Below are 14,996 nucleotides of genomic sequence, written 5' to 3' on the forward strand. Positions count from 1 at the left end.
CTTTGTAGTTTAAGCCTCAGATACGAATTCCCTAAAGCACATAGTTCATTTGTCTCAAATATCTTTTGTCAAAATAATACATTTAATTTATTTATTTATAGTTCTATTTATATGTGTTATATTTTTATAACAGATCTAATAAAGAAATTGAAAAAAATAATAAGATTTTTTTAGATATTCATTAAATATTTTTTTTTACAATAGCTATTTTTTAATCATATTGTCCTTTAAACACTAAAGATTAAAATAAATAAGTCATTTCCGAACCGGATTTATTACATTTCTACTATTAAAAGCGCCACCTATTGTAAAACTGCCGAATTTCAAGTAAACCCCTCATAACCTACAAGTTCGAACTCCAAAACAGCAAGCACGCGTTTGTTTTTGTCTTTGAATGATAATCCAAAATGTAGAATACTTATTTCCAATAGTGAACATTGTATTATGAACTCGACGGATATTCAAATAAACTTAATATTCTAATTTTTACTTTTTTAATAGGTCTATGTAATGTTTTCCAAATATTTTAATGTGCCCAGAAATATAAATATTTTAAGAAAAATATATAAGTTTTAATAGTGAAAGTATTACATGTACGTGTTTTAGGATTTCTATGAAGCTAGTATTTTCAAAATGCTCTTGTCTTCGATTTTGGTTTATTTCTTGATATACTCTTTTATTTTGATACTTCTGGCAACTCTCGCAAAATATTATGAACATAAATAAAAAACCAGTAAAACACCTAATGCAATTTTTTATTCTTTGAGTAATATTATTTAAAATATTCTCTTTGAACCTAAAACTAGAGTTTTTATCTTATTATTATTACTTATTATATCCTCGTAAAGACCATTGTCTAATCTTTAATCTTAATTGAGTTTTATATTTATTGAATTAATAATGTTAAGTAATTAATAAATAAGTATTTAATAATCATTCAATATATATATTTTTGTAAATTATTGTTAAAACCGGAAACCGGATATGTAGAGTTGTAATATTTGACGTGTTTTCAAACATTTTCAGAATATTTTACATTTACAATTAATATTATACCCAAATAACATTTAACAATAGCTTTTACTATCACAAAACTTTAGTTATACTCTAAAAATATAAAATAGTCTTCCAAAACAATTTTCCTTCAAATATAATAATATGTCAAATTGACATTCAATCATTATACAACCAAAATTAAAAAACTTATTTTGCGCAATAAAGCAATTGGATAGGTTGCTATGGTATTTGGAGTCATTATATAAATAGAGGAAAGAAAATTTAAATAATAAACACTAAACAATAAAATTATAAGACACGAAGTCTATAACCGGTAACAAAGGAATTAAGCTCAATTTACTATCAATTACTATGTGACTATTCAGTATCTCTTGATTATTTGATGTGTAAAGGCCTGTAATTCGTAAAGGTAGTTGCAATACCTTTATTTTATTTTTATATTACTATAAAAAGTTTTAACTTTTAACAAATATCGTTATATTAATTTAAAAGGTACGTAATATGTATTAGAAAAATATATAAAATAAGTAGATTTATTATAAAACTTATTGTACATAGTAAGTATAAAAAGGAATTCCTATAATTTTCATGATAATTCTATTTTTAATCTAAAGTATCTTTATTTTTAATCTAAAGTAATCTAAAGTATCTATCTATTATAAATCGTTAAAGGTGATAACTATCATAAATTTATTAACTTAATACAGATAATTATTTGTTTTATGGTAAATATTACCAACAAAATACTTTCTTTTATATTACACCTGAATAAAGAAATTAAAATCGGGATGTCTAGATTATATGCACTGTTTTTTTTTTTAATACTAAAATGTATAATTTAAAGAAGGAACAAAATTTCATATGTCTATTTTAGTACAAGTTTAAATATTTTTAACTGTAACATTTAATAAACTATTTGTGTTATTTTTTATTCCTGTGGATATAACAATAATATAACTATATTTGCAGTACTCCAAGATGGTTGAGGAGAACTTTAAAACTCTACTTCAGATATCAGAAGCTTTAACTAATGAGAGAATTAGCAAAGCATTGTCAGAGAGATTCAAGGAACCGATGATATTTACACATTGGGAGGTAAGGCAAAGGTGATTGACATTATGCCAACTAGTGTCAACAACCTATTAGGAAGTAAAGAGAATATTAACTTTTTTTTCATCATATACAAATAAATAATGTTTAATGGAATTATTATTCAAAAATTATATATGTATGTATTATATTTAAAAAAAAATAGCAACGGTTAAATATATTTTGTTTCATATTTGTATATGGATTGTGGATTTAAAGTTTCAAATACCAATATTAAAAATGAATCTTTTTTTTAACCAATCCAACAAATATTTTTCTAGTAAGTGTTAGTATTTTAAAAAGATCAAATGTTAGTTTATCCTTGGTTTTTCTGCTGTTTTATATTAATACTATGGAAAAATTATTACATAATCTGTAATAAGCGTTAAATATATAAAATGTAATTCAATAGGGATATTATATTATATTTGTATAATCTTTTTTTTTAATTGAATATCTGGTTCTATGCTTGAGGGTTCGTTAAAAGGTTATGTTTAAATAAGTAACTTAACAAATTTAAATGTTCCTTACTTTAAGTGGAACAAAATATTGATAAATATGAAATTATTATTTAAACAATTCAATTATATTCCTACTTTATTTTAAAGAGAATGAACATTACTAGAAACAGTGACTTGTATCCAACAATAGATTTTTGAAAACAAAAATGTGTTTTATCTTTTAAGCCATTATATGTATATAAAAAAATTAAATTTAAGAGATATCCTTACTACAGAAGCTCTTGATTGTTGTTATTACATTAAAAATATTTTGTGAAATAATGTGAGGAAATTGATAGCAACTAGTTTGTAGAACATTCGATTTATAATGATGTTACCGATATTTGTCACCTGGCCCCTTTTCTATCTGACCTTGATTATATACGGCCAATTAAATTTAATAACCGGAAAAAATATATTATTTATACTTAATCAATACATTTATTACTTATTAGTCCAGTCAAAATAGACTTAATTACGATTCCAGTTTGCTTTAATTCCCACCAAGCTGGATTTTTGTGCAGGCCTTGAATACGTTATTACAGATGATATGTCAAAAGTCCCCATTGGTCCCGCTTGTGCATTGTTTTCTATTCGAGGTCAAAGGTCACAAATTTGCGTTTTTTGCGTATATCTCTGAAACAATGAGAGCTATCTAAAATTGGTTCAGAGAGGGTTTGTAGATCCTAAAATTGTCTTCAAAAAAGATCTCAACATTTTTTCTTCTACGGTGCAAAGTTCTCGAATTATAGCTATTTGAAACAGAAAATATGCACTCATACGTCGCCAGTATACATCATCATGTTATCTCTCTTCTGTATGACCTCGAATGAAAACAACGCACAAGCGTGACCAATAGGGACTTATGACATGTCATTTGTAATGACGTATTCAAGGCCTGCACAAAAATCCAGCTTGTTGGGAGTTAATGCAAACTGGAATCATAATTTAGTCTATTTCAACTGGACTATATATTAAATATATCTTTTATACAAACTTCCAGTACGTCGGTGAAACAGGTAAAGGTGATTCCTATCTCAGTGAAGTAATACGTATTAGAATATACGGGAACGCTAACGGCATTACCAAACACGTTCAGGTCATACTAAAATCTATTCCAAAAAACCTCTGCAGGAGACTCACATATAGAAGCGACGAGTTCTTCAAGAATGAAATCAATTTCTACCAGCACGTATTGCCCGCCTTGCTTGAATTCGAAGCCAGCAAAAGTGTATCTGAACCGTGTGAGAATTTCACTAAGCTGTTTTTTGCTTATAGCGACGGAGTTAATGACGTCATATGCCTAGAAGACGCTGGCTTGGAAAATTTTGTGTCTGCGGTTAGACAGGATGGGATAGATTATGAACATTGCAAAATTATTCTTAAAACATTAGCGAAATACCATTCATTATCGTTTGCTATGAGGGATCAGCAACCAGATGATTTCGATAGACTATCTGATTACATCTTCGAGACCTACTACGATCCTAGACTTTGGAACTGGTACAGAAAATTCTTTAAAAGGATCTGCGGTATCGCGATAGACGCTGTAGAGAAGGAGTATCCGAATACAATATACGTTGAGAAAATAAAAGAATTCGCTGTACCAGAAGACAGATACAAAGATATGATCAGAGCGACGCGGGACAGGACCAACTGCGTCATATCCCACGGCGATTCTTGGACAAATAACTTTTTGTTCAAATATAACAATAATGTTCCAGTTGCTACGAAAATAATAGATTTCCAAATCAGCCGATGCGCCAGCCCGGTTCTGGATGTCTGTTTCGTATTTTCAGCTTGCACGGAACAAGAATTGCGTACGAAATATTACGATAAACTGATCGACTATTATTACGAAGTACTGTCACAGAGGATTACGGAATTGGGAAGCGATCCGAACAGATTATATTCCTATGATACTTATATGATGGAACTAAAAAAATATTCTTATTTCGGTCTGCTCTTCAGCTTCGAATCCACGCCGATGATAATTCTGCCTCCAGAAGATGCCATCAATATGGAAATGGCGGTAAGTAACGTATTTAAATAAAATTATTTAGCGAATATATTAGCGCCATTTTAAATGATTCACTCCCAAAAAAAAAAGGCACGAATTTTTAAGTGACTACATTTAGTTGAGAGTTAATGAGGTTTTGAACAACCTTTAGCCTTACATTACACAATAAAGATAATTAATGTTAATCATACTGGACTAGTTACAAAACAAGAGTTTCAACAAAAAGAAGCTGTTTGAAACCCAGCAGTTTGTCAGATGAATCTTTTAGATCTCTCAAACCTTTGAAGTTGTTGAAATTATCTCTCGTTACTCTGCCATTTATAAATTGTACTTTTATTCTGTAATGCATTTACAACTCATATAGTTTAATAGTTTTGACATTAAAAACTAAAGTGGTAGTTTTGGTTTCAGTGGTAGTAATGCGGTGATTATAAGAGATGTAATTACCGATTTTGAAATGTTTACAAATCATTTTGACACATTTTCGCTTCTAATTGAATATTATGGTTTTATACAAACATACATTCTTTCACATATTATTCCGATAACCATTACGGCATCGACAATTTCATAAAAATTCGATCAAGTGTTTCGCATATATATGTGTATGTGCGTGCGTGCGTGCGTGTGTGTGTGTGTGAGTGTGTGTATACGTACGTATGATGTATGAATATGCACATTACAACAACCGTTTTATATATTAAACGGTATATATCAAACAAACTTTTATTTAAGTTTAATCTAAAAATATTTAATATAATATTGCAAAATAAAGGAACTAATAAAATGTTATACTTAGACCTTCAAGTTATTTCATGTTCATATGTATTATCTACTTTGCTTTAATGAAATATATATACTATACGAGACATGAATTCATTACTCTCGTTAGTGGTCATTATTCAAATCATACCTAACTTTCTCTTACCAGAATTAAAAATCGATTGTAAGATAAAATATTTATAATTAAACAAATATATTAGCTAAGGAGACAGAAATTCAAAAGATCTATATCTATTATGAATAAAAACATATCAATTTTCAATAAACCAAGATTCATTTAAAACTTTAGTACCTCTATGAACATTGTATGGCATATATTTACAAACTAATTACAGTCACGACAACTGTTTTGGCGTATTATTAAGCCATTTTAACACTGCCTCTTTCCCAAGGACAGGTAGTATATACTATCTATATGTAAAATAATTACTAATATACCTAACATTTATATGCATCATCTTAAAAATACATACGTCAAAATTACAATAAGTGACGTTAAACTGAACACTTTTTTTTTAATTAAGTTATGGCTTCATTGACACTCGAATCGTGGTATATAAAACCAATGACAAAACTAAAGAGTTTGTAGAATTTCAAAAATATTTGCCATTAGGTATCTAATCTCAGTTTGGATTATGCGATATAGATAAAACATTTTAAATAGTATCTTTTATAGAAAATATCTAATTAAGAATATTTTCTCAAACAATCATCAGATTATATTCGAAAATCGAATCTGCTTATACTACTCAATCTTATTATATAATTGTATGCTTAATAGAGTAAAAAAAAATCCATTTAGTTTAAAAAATTCTATGTTTATTGTATATATTATTTTTATTAAATGTATGTACAACGTTATTTCAGGGCGACCAAAAACGTGATATTGACGATTTCTGGACTCTACCTCCATTTAAAACGAAGGAGGGTAGATTAAGAGAAGCTAATAATGTAGTGCATTGTGTAGATAAGGGATTCATATAGATATACACATATATATTTCTGTCTTAAATATATATATGTATAACACTGTATATATCTACCACATACACATACGTCTGTATGACGTTTTTTTAGACGTTTTATATAATAAACGTGTTTATTTGGAATTCAACAATTCTTAATCATATAAAATTGACATGAAAACCACAATCTTTTATAAAATAAAACCTTTAATATATTTATCTTTGTCGATTCTTCGAGTATTTTTTATACTATTTAATTTCTAAAGTAAGAGCTATGAGAAAGTATGATTAAGTTTTTATGATGTGTATAAGTTTATAATTATTAACATACAACAGTCAAATTTAAACATCAATTTTCTTCACTCGTATGTCAAAAATTAATCTGTTATGCCAAGAAGATACTTTAAATTCTCGATTTTTTTTATGTCATACATTTTATGTTTATTTTTTAAGTCAGTGACATCACTAAATTTATGAACGAAATCCACAATGTCGGTATTTACGTCAATGTCAAAATTGACATAAGGTTTTTTTTTATTTTAATTCCAAATTTTCCGCCAGTAATGTATATTTGAATCATTTTAATACTCATATATTTTATTGTGGACTATATTTATAATTTTATTTATTGGTTACAAATAAATTATTGAGATTAATTCTTACAAGAATTTTATTTCATTTCTATTTTTAAAATAAAATATTTACTCAAATATTATTTATATGGTTAATGATAATTTTAGTATTCACATATGTAAACGATGTATAATTTTTTTCATTATATTGGTAGCATTGACAGCTAGGTGATATTTGTATTATACAGATTATATAAGGTACATAAAAATTATCTGGTAGATACAAAATAAAAAATAAACAAATGGTTTATATTAACTAAGTTTAATGTATGAAATGTGTTGAATTAACTACTTTCAAGGGTAGTCAGTCTAGACTTTGTTGGCTTCTGATATCTTGGCATTGGGTTTGGTATTCCTGTCATTTTAGCTATGAGTTTTATATCTGGTTGCAAACCATCTGTAGGGAGTACCATAATTTCAATTCCTCTAACAGTGACCTCTTGCTCGGGCATTTCGTCTTCTGCGAATTTGACGTAATTTTATCATCAGAATTGCTTGTCCCTTATAATGTTGATAGTAAAGACAATGAAATTAAATTATGGCATTGCCTATTATACAAGTAACTTTTTACCGCTACTTCGATCATCGAAGTTAACAATTTTATCTGAGCATATTAAGGAATTGCTTAATTAGGTAAATGACGCGAGCACCGGTTAGACTCCCAAAAACGAAATTAAAAGTCGTGAAAATCGCGTTTACAGAATTATACCCTATTTTAATACATTTCCAGCGAGATAAGTATATAAATGCTACCTCCCTCTTAATAACAACTTATTCCTATGACCGTTAGTGTTTTTATATGGGTTATTTACTATAAAACAATTCCTGATCTCAAGTTTAGCCAAGGAAAAAAAAGCTATATAAATCAGAAGTATAATTTTGCCGGCAAGTTGCGTATAAAACCTCGTTTTCCTTACCTCCTCTCTTAATGAGCTTTGTTGTGGTTACATTGGGATCAGGAGGCTCACTGCTGGACCACACGTCGTATTCTGGGACCCACATAGCAATGTCTATAGGCTCAAAGCCAAACTCAGTCTCATGAGTCGGACCCCTATATTCAACTAGTTGTAACGAAAAATCTTCGTAAAAAGTACCCTCTTCCAGCTTCCATTCGTGAAAATCTATTAGTGTCATGTTTTTCTTCCAACCCCAGGCGTACATTTCAAAACGCGCGGACTCCGAGAACATTATGTACAGTGATATTTCGAACACGGACCCTGTAATGTGTTATTTGATATTAAATGTCAATTAATGTCATGAATTGCTAATGACATTAGTTGTCATTGTCATTAATTAAAAATAGAAATGTTTGTTTGAAATGACATTGGCGAAATGTATAAGGAAATGCCACTATTAAATATTTGGATAGTCCTTTCTACATGAATTAGATTAAATGATTTACTGAATCGATTCTGAATAAAAACCATCTCCATCTTGTTTCTCTATATAAAACATCGGTCTCGCTTGCAATATAGAAAGTAAAAAATAGCTCTGCATTAGATAAATGGATCTAAAGTTAACCATAAGTCACTCACAACATAATACATACGAAATGTTGGAAATTTCTCACAGCACTTCAATATTTAAGTTAAAAACCTATGATACTATCATGTGCAAAGATTTATGAATGAAAAACTCTAAACTATCCGTATTTAGTTAGGCACCAGGAGGACTCAAATATGGTATATAACCTTTGTATCGGTAACAAGGCGGTCCTCTAACTTCTCTGGGACACACGTGCTTGATCCGTATCTCAGACACAGCTGATGCGTTCACCAGTTCCAGAGTCAGACACGAAAACTCCACATTTTCATATATGGATAGCTAAATTGCAACATCAATTATTACGCCAATGAACGAAACTAATGTTTTCGGACTACTACCATTCTTTTAATATTTTCAAGACTACATTCTCCCGACGTTTCCGATACGAAAACGCGTAGTAATCCGAAAATATTAGTTTCATTTAAATAAACACTCGCGAAAGTCTTAAATCTCATAATCACGCGAATGTATAACAAATGTATGCAAAATATTCAAACACTTAAAAAATAACAATAAATTGTTACAATGACAAAAACAGTATTCATCAACTTGTGGGTCGCTACGTCAGGTGTGGCAAACTTTTTTTCGTTTTAATGAAGTCACGTGATGAATAAGTTAAAATTATTATATTATATTTTTTTTATAAAACTATATATGGCCATAACAGAGAAACAAATTTCTAAGACCTGTATAGAAGTAATGCATTGTTCGACTATTATATTGACTATTGATTAGAAGTGTTATAGTGTACAGTGTATTCAAAGAATATATTTCTTTAATATCTTATCAGGCTTTTGCAGCATTCTTATCCATCTATATTTCAACTTTTTACCGCTCATTATTTCACGACACCAACTTAAACAGCTCTAACAAATGACAGATAATATAATTACATTGTACGTCAAAAACTGATATTGATTGTTGTCGGTGCGTAGGTAAATGAATTCTCGGAATATCAAATTGATTTTTTCTTCAGGATCGCAGTTTCCGAATCTCTGGTACGCGGTATTCAGCGCAGGTTCCTCTGTATCTCCTGTACGGAAAAAGAAATAATAAGTTTGAAAGACTGATTGTATGTTAGTGGCTAGAATTTCTTTTGAACAAATCAAACAAATAAAATGCACGACAATTCGATTACATTATACAAATACATTAAGATAAATCTCAACATACTTTATGTCATACGAAATGATTCACGTCACTTTTGTATAGGTTTTTTTTTTCAAGCTTTGGCTTCATTCGCACTGGAATCGTTTAATATTCTGCCAATATCAACGTGTATATAGACTTTTAAAACGCAAATAGAGAAATCATAATATAAAATGACACTACATAATTAGAGAAATAAATGATTAAATATACATTAACATGATCCAGTGCGAGTGAAGCCATAGCATAGCATAGCAGTGTTAACCAAATTGTGGGTCGCTGACTCAGGTGTGTCAAACTATTTTTTCCTCGTAAAGGATAACTCCTTGAAAAAAAAAGGTGGATAAATTAATACAAAATAATTTATGTAAAACATTGACTTTTTGTTAACTATAGATTGATTACTAGATTAAGTTGCGAATGATTTACTTATATAGAAGGCGTCTCACCTCTAAGCACATATTTCTGTTTGGATATCTTTGAGATGCTGATTCTCTTGAACTTGTTAAGGCTGTCTTCTATCCAGGGGTAGTAGCTCATCATGTCCAGATACCGGGACGGAGCGCCACAACCTGGTCCACGAACTCCCACGCCAAGCTGATTGAGAGAATATTAAAACTTCATTGACTTATCAAGAAGCCAATACACTTTAATTTCATCAATATTTTTAACGAAACCGTGATCAGTATGATATAGTAATTAATTTAAGTTTAATTATACACTAGCTGCGCAAAGGACTTTATCCGCGCTAAACAATTATTCAGTTTTGGTAATAAAAGTAAATAAAAGTTCTAACAAAAAAGTCGGCTAAGTTACTCATCATTACAGCAGCTATTTACCAGTGAAAGTTATGTTCAAATTATCTCAACCGTTTTAGTGATAAGCGTAAACAAACAGACGGGACACAAAACGTAAAAACAATTTAATTCGTGTGCTAATCACTCTTATTTCGTGTATTTGTATAGATTTTAGAGATATTCTTGTTAATTAGCGTACCAAGAGCCATCTGCCCCATATGTCACGTGTCACTAAAGCGGACCCAGCATTCCATACGCAGACACTATCCTCTAAAGAAACAGCACACGCCACGTGTGGTGGTCGCATCCTTTTCGCGTACAGCTACAAAACATTACAGAAACTATAATACTTATATATTCCCAAAGCAAGTAATTGTAGTAAATATTTTAATCAAATAAATACGTCTTTAACATTCTTAAAACAAATTTTTTCAAATTTGCTTAATTAGAGAGACAAGCTTGGACGGTGAAGGTGAGCGTTTGACGCGCGTTAGATAGGGACCCCTAAACCTACACCTGGGTCGTAAGTCCAGGCACTTTTGAAACTCCTCTCCCTGCAACGCGATGGACCCGGCACCCGCACAGTGAATCCATTGAATGCTAAGAAATTTCGTCTCCTAAATATACAGAACACAAAAGTACAAATAGGACTTACATTGGAACGAACGTAAAAATCCCGACACAAAGTCGATTGGATGTGAGTCACTGGAAATACTTGTTTTTGCAGCACATTATAATCTAGAATAGAATTTTGTATTAAATTTAATTTAATATTTGTTGCAAGGAAAAATATTAATAAAGAGTTTTAGTATTGGTAGTAATATCTTAATAAGTAGTTCCAAATAAGAAGGTTAGTAAAAAAAATTCTTAAGATCTAACTACCCGCAAAGTCAGTTAAAATTTATTAATCGAGTCTCGGAATGATTGGAAAAATGACTGTAATGATGGCATAACGTCACGAGTTTGTGTGATACCAAAATTATGTTTATTTCATTTACAATTAGGCCACTATACATTGTGTAATTTTTAAGAAAAACCATATGTCTACGTATGTGTATATACCGCAAGGAGTTATGTTTTTTTTTACTATATAAAATATTTTATTAAACACAACTTTGTAACTCGTACAAAAATAAGACTACGTTGACTTTAACTTGAATTCACAGCGTGCATATTTTAACTAGCATAAGGAAAACAACACGATGCCAAAGTCACTGAGATCGGTTAATTCTTGATATCTAAGAAAATAAAGGTTATTTTATGTCATCATGAGTAGTTTTTTTTTGTCTGATTAGTTCTTTTAAGAGAATTACTTGTGTAAATTATTTAAATGTTCGAAACCTGACCTCGACGAAGAAAAACAGGAAGTAAATATATGTTTATATGCTCAGATAGCCTTAGGGCGAAAGAAAAAAATGACATTATTAATTTGATTTGTTTGATTTATCTAAATTTAATGAATAATTTTTATATAAAAAACCTTTATTTCGGTAAAAATAACAAGATCTGACTTTAATGAACGTAATAATTTATAAAGATCCGACTTTAGTTTCAAATATGTCCATTGAGCTTAGCACAAGTCTACATGGTTACACACACGAAGCGTTTCCCGTTTGTCATTCAATAACCTAAGTTAATACTATAATGTGTGAATATTTAGGTATGAAAAACTGTTTACTCTCCGTATGTAGTGTGACGATACGAAACTTGGAGTAAGCATACTGAATACTATCTATCTTCATTCGTGTTTTTTATACAAGAAGGTCTTAAATCAAATTTTTGTTTATTGAGAAATTATAGAAGGTTTGAAATTTCACTACACAATATCTATTCGTATTTGTGACAAATATATGACATTTCATTTGTTACCACGGAATAATTACACTATTATTTCACATATTACTCTAACTATAGCTATTCTAAATAAGAGATTACATGTCTACGATTACAGAATATACAAGTAAATCTTTGTTTATAATACATAAATAATAACAATAAAGCTATAGGGCTATTATATTTTTTACTATTGGAAAGTAAAGAGACAATTAGTATTCCTACACATTATCAACTCACCGTCGCCATCTTTGAACTTGACGACATAGAACTCTGGATTCCTTAATCTTAGTGGAGGTGGACACAGCGGCTTCAAAGTTTCTGATAACGTAAAGAAAAATGTACCAAATATAATACAATAAAAATTACAGTAAGTTACGCGGTTCGCGTAGTGAATTCCAAAAAAATATTTTTATTTAAATGAGTCGCGAAAGTCTTAGATCTCATTATCAAAACTGTTGACGATCCGTGCGTAGAATGACGATACGAACTTAAAATCATACTAATACCGTTTAATCAAAAACTACATTAGCTTTGCAGGGAATACACAAAACAAACTAATTCTGATTTTTAAATTCTGATTAACGAAGCGTGTAATAAAATTTTTATTCCTTTGGTAGTGAGATCTAAGAGTTTCGCGTGCATTCATTGAATTAAAACTAATATTTCGTCTGTCCGTGCTCACGGTTGCTGAAATATAACCGAAACGTCGAGATTATGTAAAACTTAAAATTATAGAAATAGCGTAGTAGATCCGAATGTATTTATTAGTTTTATTACCTTTGGTAGTTTTTGGAAAAGAAAAATATATATATAATTATTAAAACAAACAAAACTCACCGCTCCTAACCGGTGTACTGAGCTGTATTAAGGCTATGGTGTTATAAGTATCCTCATACTCTGGATGTATGACGTAATTCCGGACCCTATAATTACTTGGACCCCAGTCCTGACCAAGCAGTATGCGGGAGTTCTTTCTATAAGAAGGTTTCATAAAAAAAAAAACTTAAAAACCATAGATAATCAGAGAATATTAACGTTGTAAGTTATGCTATTTATTATAGTAAGTTCCAAAAATTTTTTTATTAAAAAAACAGCTTCACAGTAGTATAAACTTAACAACGAGCTTATCGTGTGTATATACTTAGTTCTACTGGTAAGATACCGACCAGAATCAAAATAATAAAATGGTAAAATTAAGAACATTCACCAAATGACTGATGATTGATGATTGATTCTGCATTTTATTTAAATATTTTAGTTTCTTAAAGTCAAAATACCATTGAAGTGTAACATACTAGAGCTTAAGATAATCTCATGTGACGTTGTAGACTCTGCCTTATTCAGCTATATTAAAAAAATTCAATAAGTCTCGAATTCTATAGCACCGACATTTCGAACGTGACGTGACCAAACTTATTGATAATAATAAAACAAAGAATAATAAAATATACATAGTTCATTATAAAATGTATAAAGAAAAAAAAATTATTTGACTACCCTCAAATACATAGCACTACTTGTTGTAACCAAACGAGTTTGCGGTTGAATTCTGTCTTTTTAAAAAGTTTAGTTTAACGTTTTAGGTAAAACTACGGTAGTCAAATTTTAAATATAACTGCTAAGAGGTTTCGTCTAGACAAAAATTACAGTTAATTAGAACACAAAGCTTAAGTAATGAGACGAAACTTCTCGGCAGTCCATGGATTCACCGTGCAGGTGCCGGGAGCATCGCGTTGCAGGGAGAAGAGCTTGAAAAGTGCCTGGACTTGCGACCCAGGTGTAGGTATAAGGGGCCACTATCTAACGCGCTTTAAACGCTCACCCTCACCGTCCAAGCTTCTCTCTACCTAAACAAATTTGAAACGTAGCTACTAAGGCTGTCTTCGGCGCCCGATCTAAGAATGAACTGATATTATTCTCATTCCTGAACGTACCTGAAATCATGTTTTGGTATTGGTCCGATGTCAGCTGCCGGTGCGATCACGAATTCAGCTTGAATTAAAGCCACCGTTGTCACAGATCGATCTTCACCATCGGCTCCATCTTAAATAAGAAAAACCGCGAAAAAATTACCAAAAAGAGACAATTATAAAGTAATGCGTAAAAATAAACACGCATTGTCAGAAATTTGTTTTTGAACTGGCAATTTATTGAATGTATGTATATCAAAATTCTATCGAAACATATTTTTAAATCACATTTAATTTTAATACAAAAATATCTTCATATAATTGTCACTATTTAAACAAAATAAAAATCCGTTTAATAACTTTCATAATAATTTTTAATTAATGTTTTTTAGTAAAAAAAAAAACCTACAATAGCTGTAATAAAATATCCCGAGCCAAGCGTACTGCGTAATATCGACGTCTCCTTGTGACACTTCAAGTTCATGATCGATCCCACAATCAATGACATCCAACTGCACCAGGTCTACTGTTGATACTTAAACAATAACAAGGAATTAGTATTAACAAAGAGAATTTTAATTTCATATAACACCGAGCTATATATTCAGAATCGGTTGTAGTATTCACGACACCTTTAAACTACAATATGTTCAAGATAATATATAAATAAAGCTCAGAGAGCTGAGTCCGTTTTCCTTTCCTACTGTTTCAATCTAATTATTTCTTTCTTTTCCGTTAATCTGAACAGAACTC

At 30.1% G+C, this 14,996-nt stretch overlaps 2 protein-coding genes across 3 annotated transcripts; one reads left to right on the forward strand and one right to left on the reverse strand.

The window, feature by feature from the left end:
- Window positions 1-1,249: 1,249 nt before the first annotated feature.
- LOC116773618 (uncharacterized) lies at window positions 1,250-7,030 on the forward strand. Of its 2 annotated transcripts, none has more exons than XM_032666103.2 (4): window positions 1,250-1,426; window positions 1,987-2,112; window positions 3,610-4,638; window positions 6,277-7,030. In XM_032666103.2, exons 2-4 carry the CDS (start codon window positions 1,996-1,998, stop codon window positions 6,391-6,393), a joined length of 1,263 nt encoding a protein of 420 aa, XP_032521994.1. In that variant the 5' UTR covers window positions 1,250-1,426; window positions 1,987-1,995; the 3' UTR covers window positions 6,394-7,030. The 2 variants fall into 2 exon arrangements, with proteins under 2 accessions (XP_032521994.1, XP_032521993.1); XM_032666102.2 differs by having other exon boundaries at window positions 1,251-1,509.
- A 72-nt stretch (window positions 7,031-7,102) lies between these two features.
- On the reverse strand, window positions 7,103-14,779 carry LOC116773417 (uncharacterized; the record flags this gene model as incomplete). The annotated part of the gene is made up of 11 exons (XM_032665845.2): window positions 7,103-7,466; window positions 7,924-8,223; window positions 8,698-8,830; window positions 9,445-9,584; window positions 10,150-10,297; window positions 10,697-10,819; window positions 11,153-11,235; window positions 12,571-12,651; window positions 13,171-13,307; window positions 14,268-14,376; window positions 14,653-14,779. Coding segments are annotated over 11 exons (1,557 nt in total), but the record flags the coding sequence as incomplete, so codon positions are not given.
- Between the last annotated feature and the right edge of the window lie 217 nt (window positions 14,780-14,996).

Source organism: Danaus plexippus, assembly GCF_018135715.1.
Source record: "Danaus plexippus chromosome 22 unlocalized genomic scaffold, MEX_DaPlex mxdp_33, whole genome shotgun sequence".
Taxonomy (NCBI): Eukaryota; Metazoa; Arthropoda; class Insecta; order Lepidoptera; family Nymphalidae; genus Danaus; species Danaus plexippus.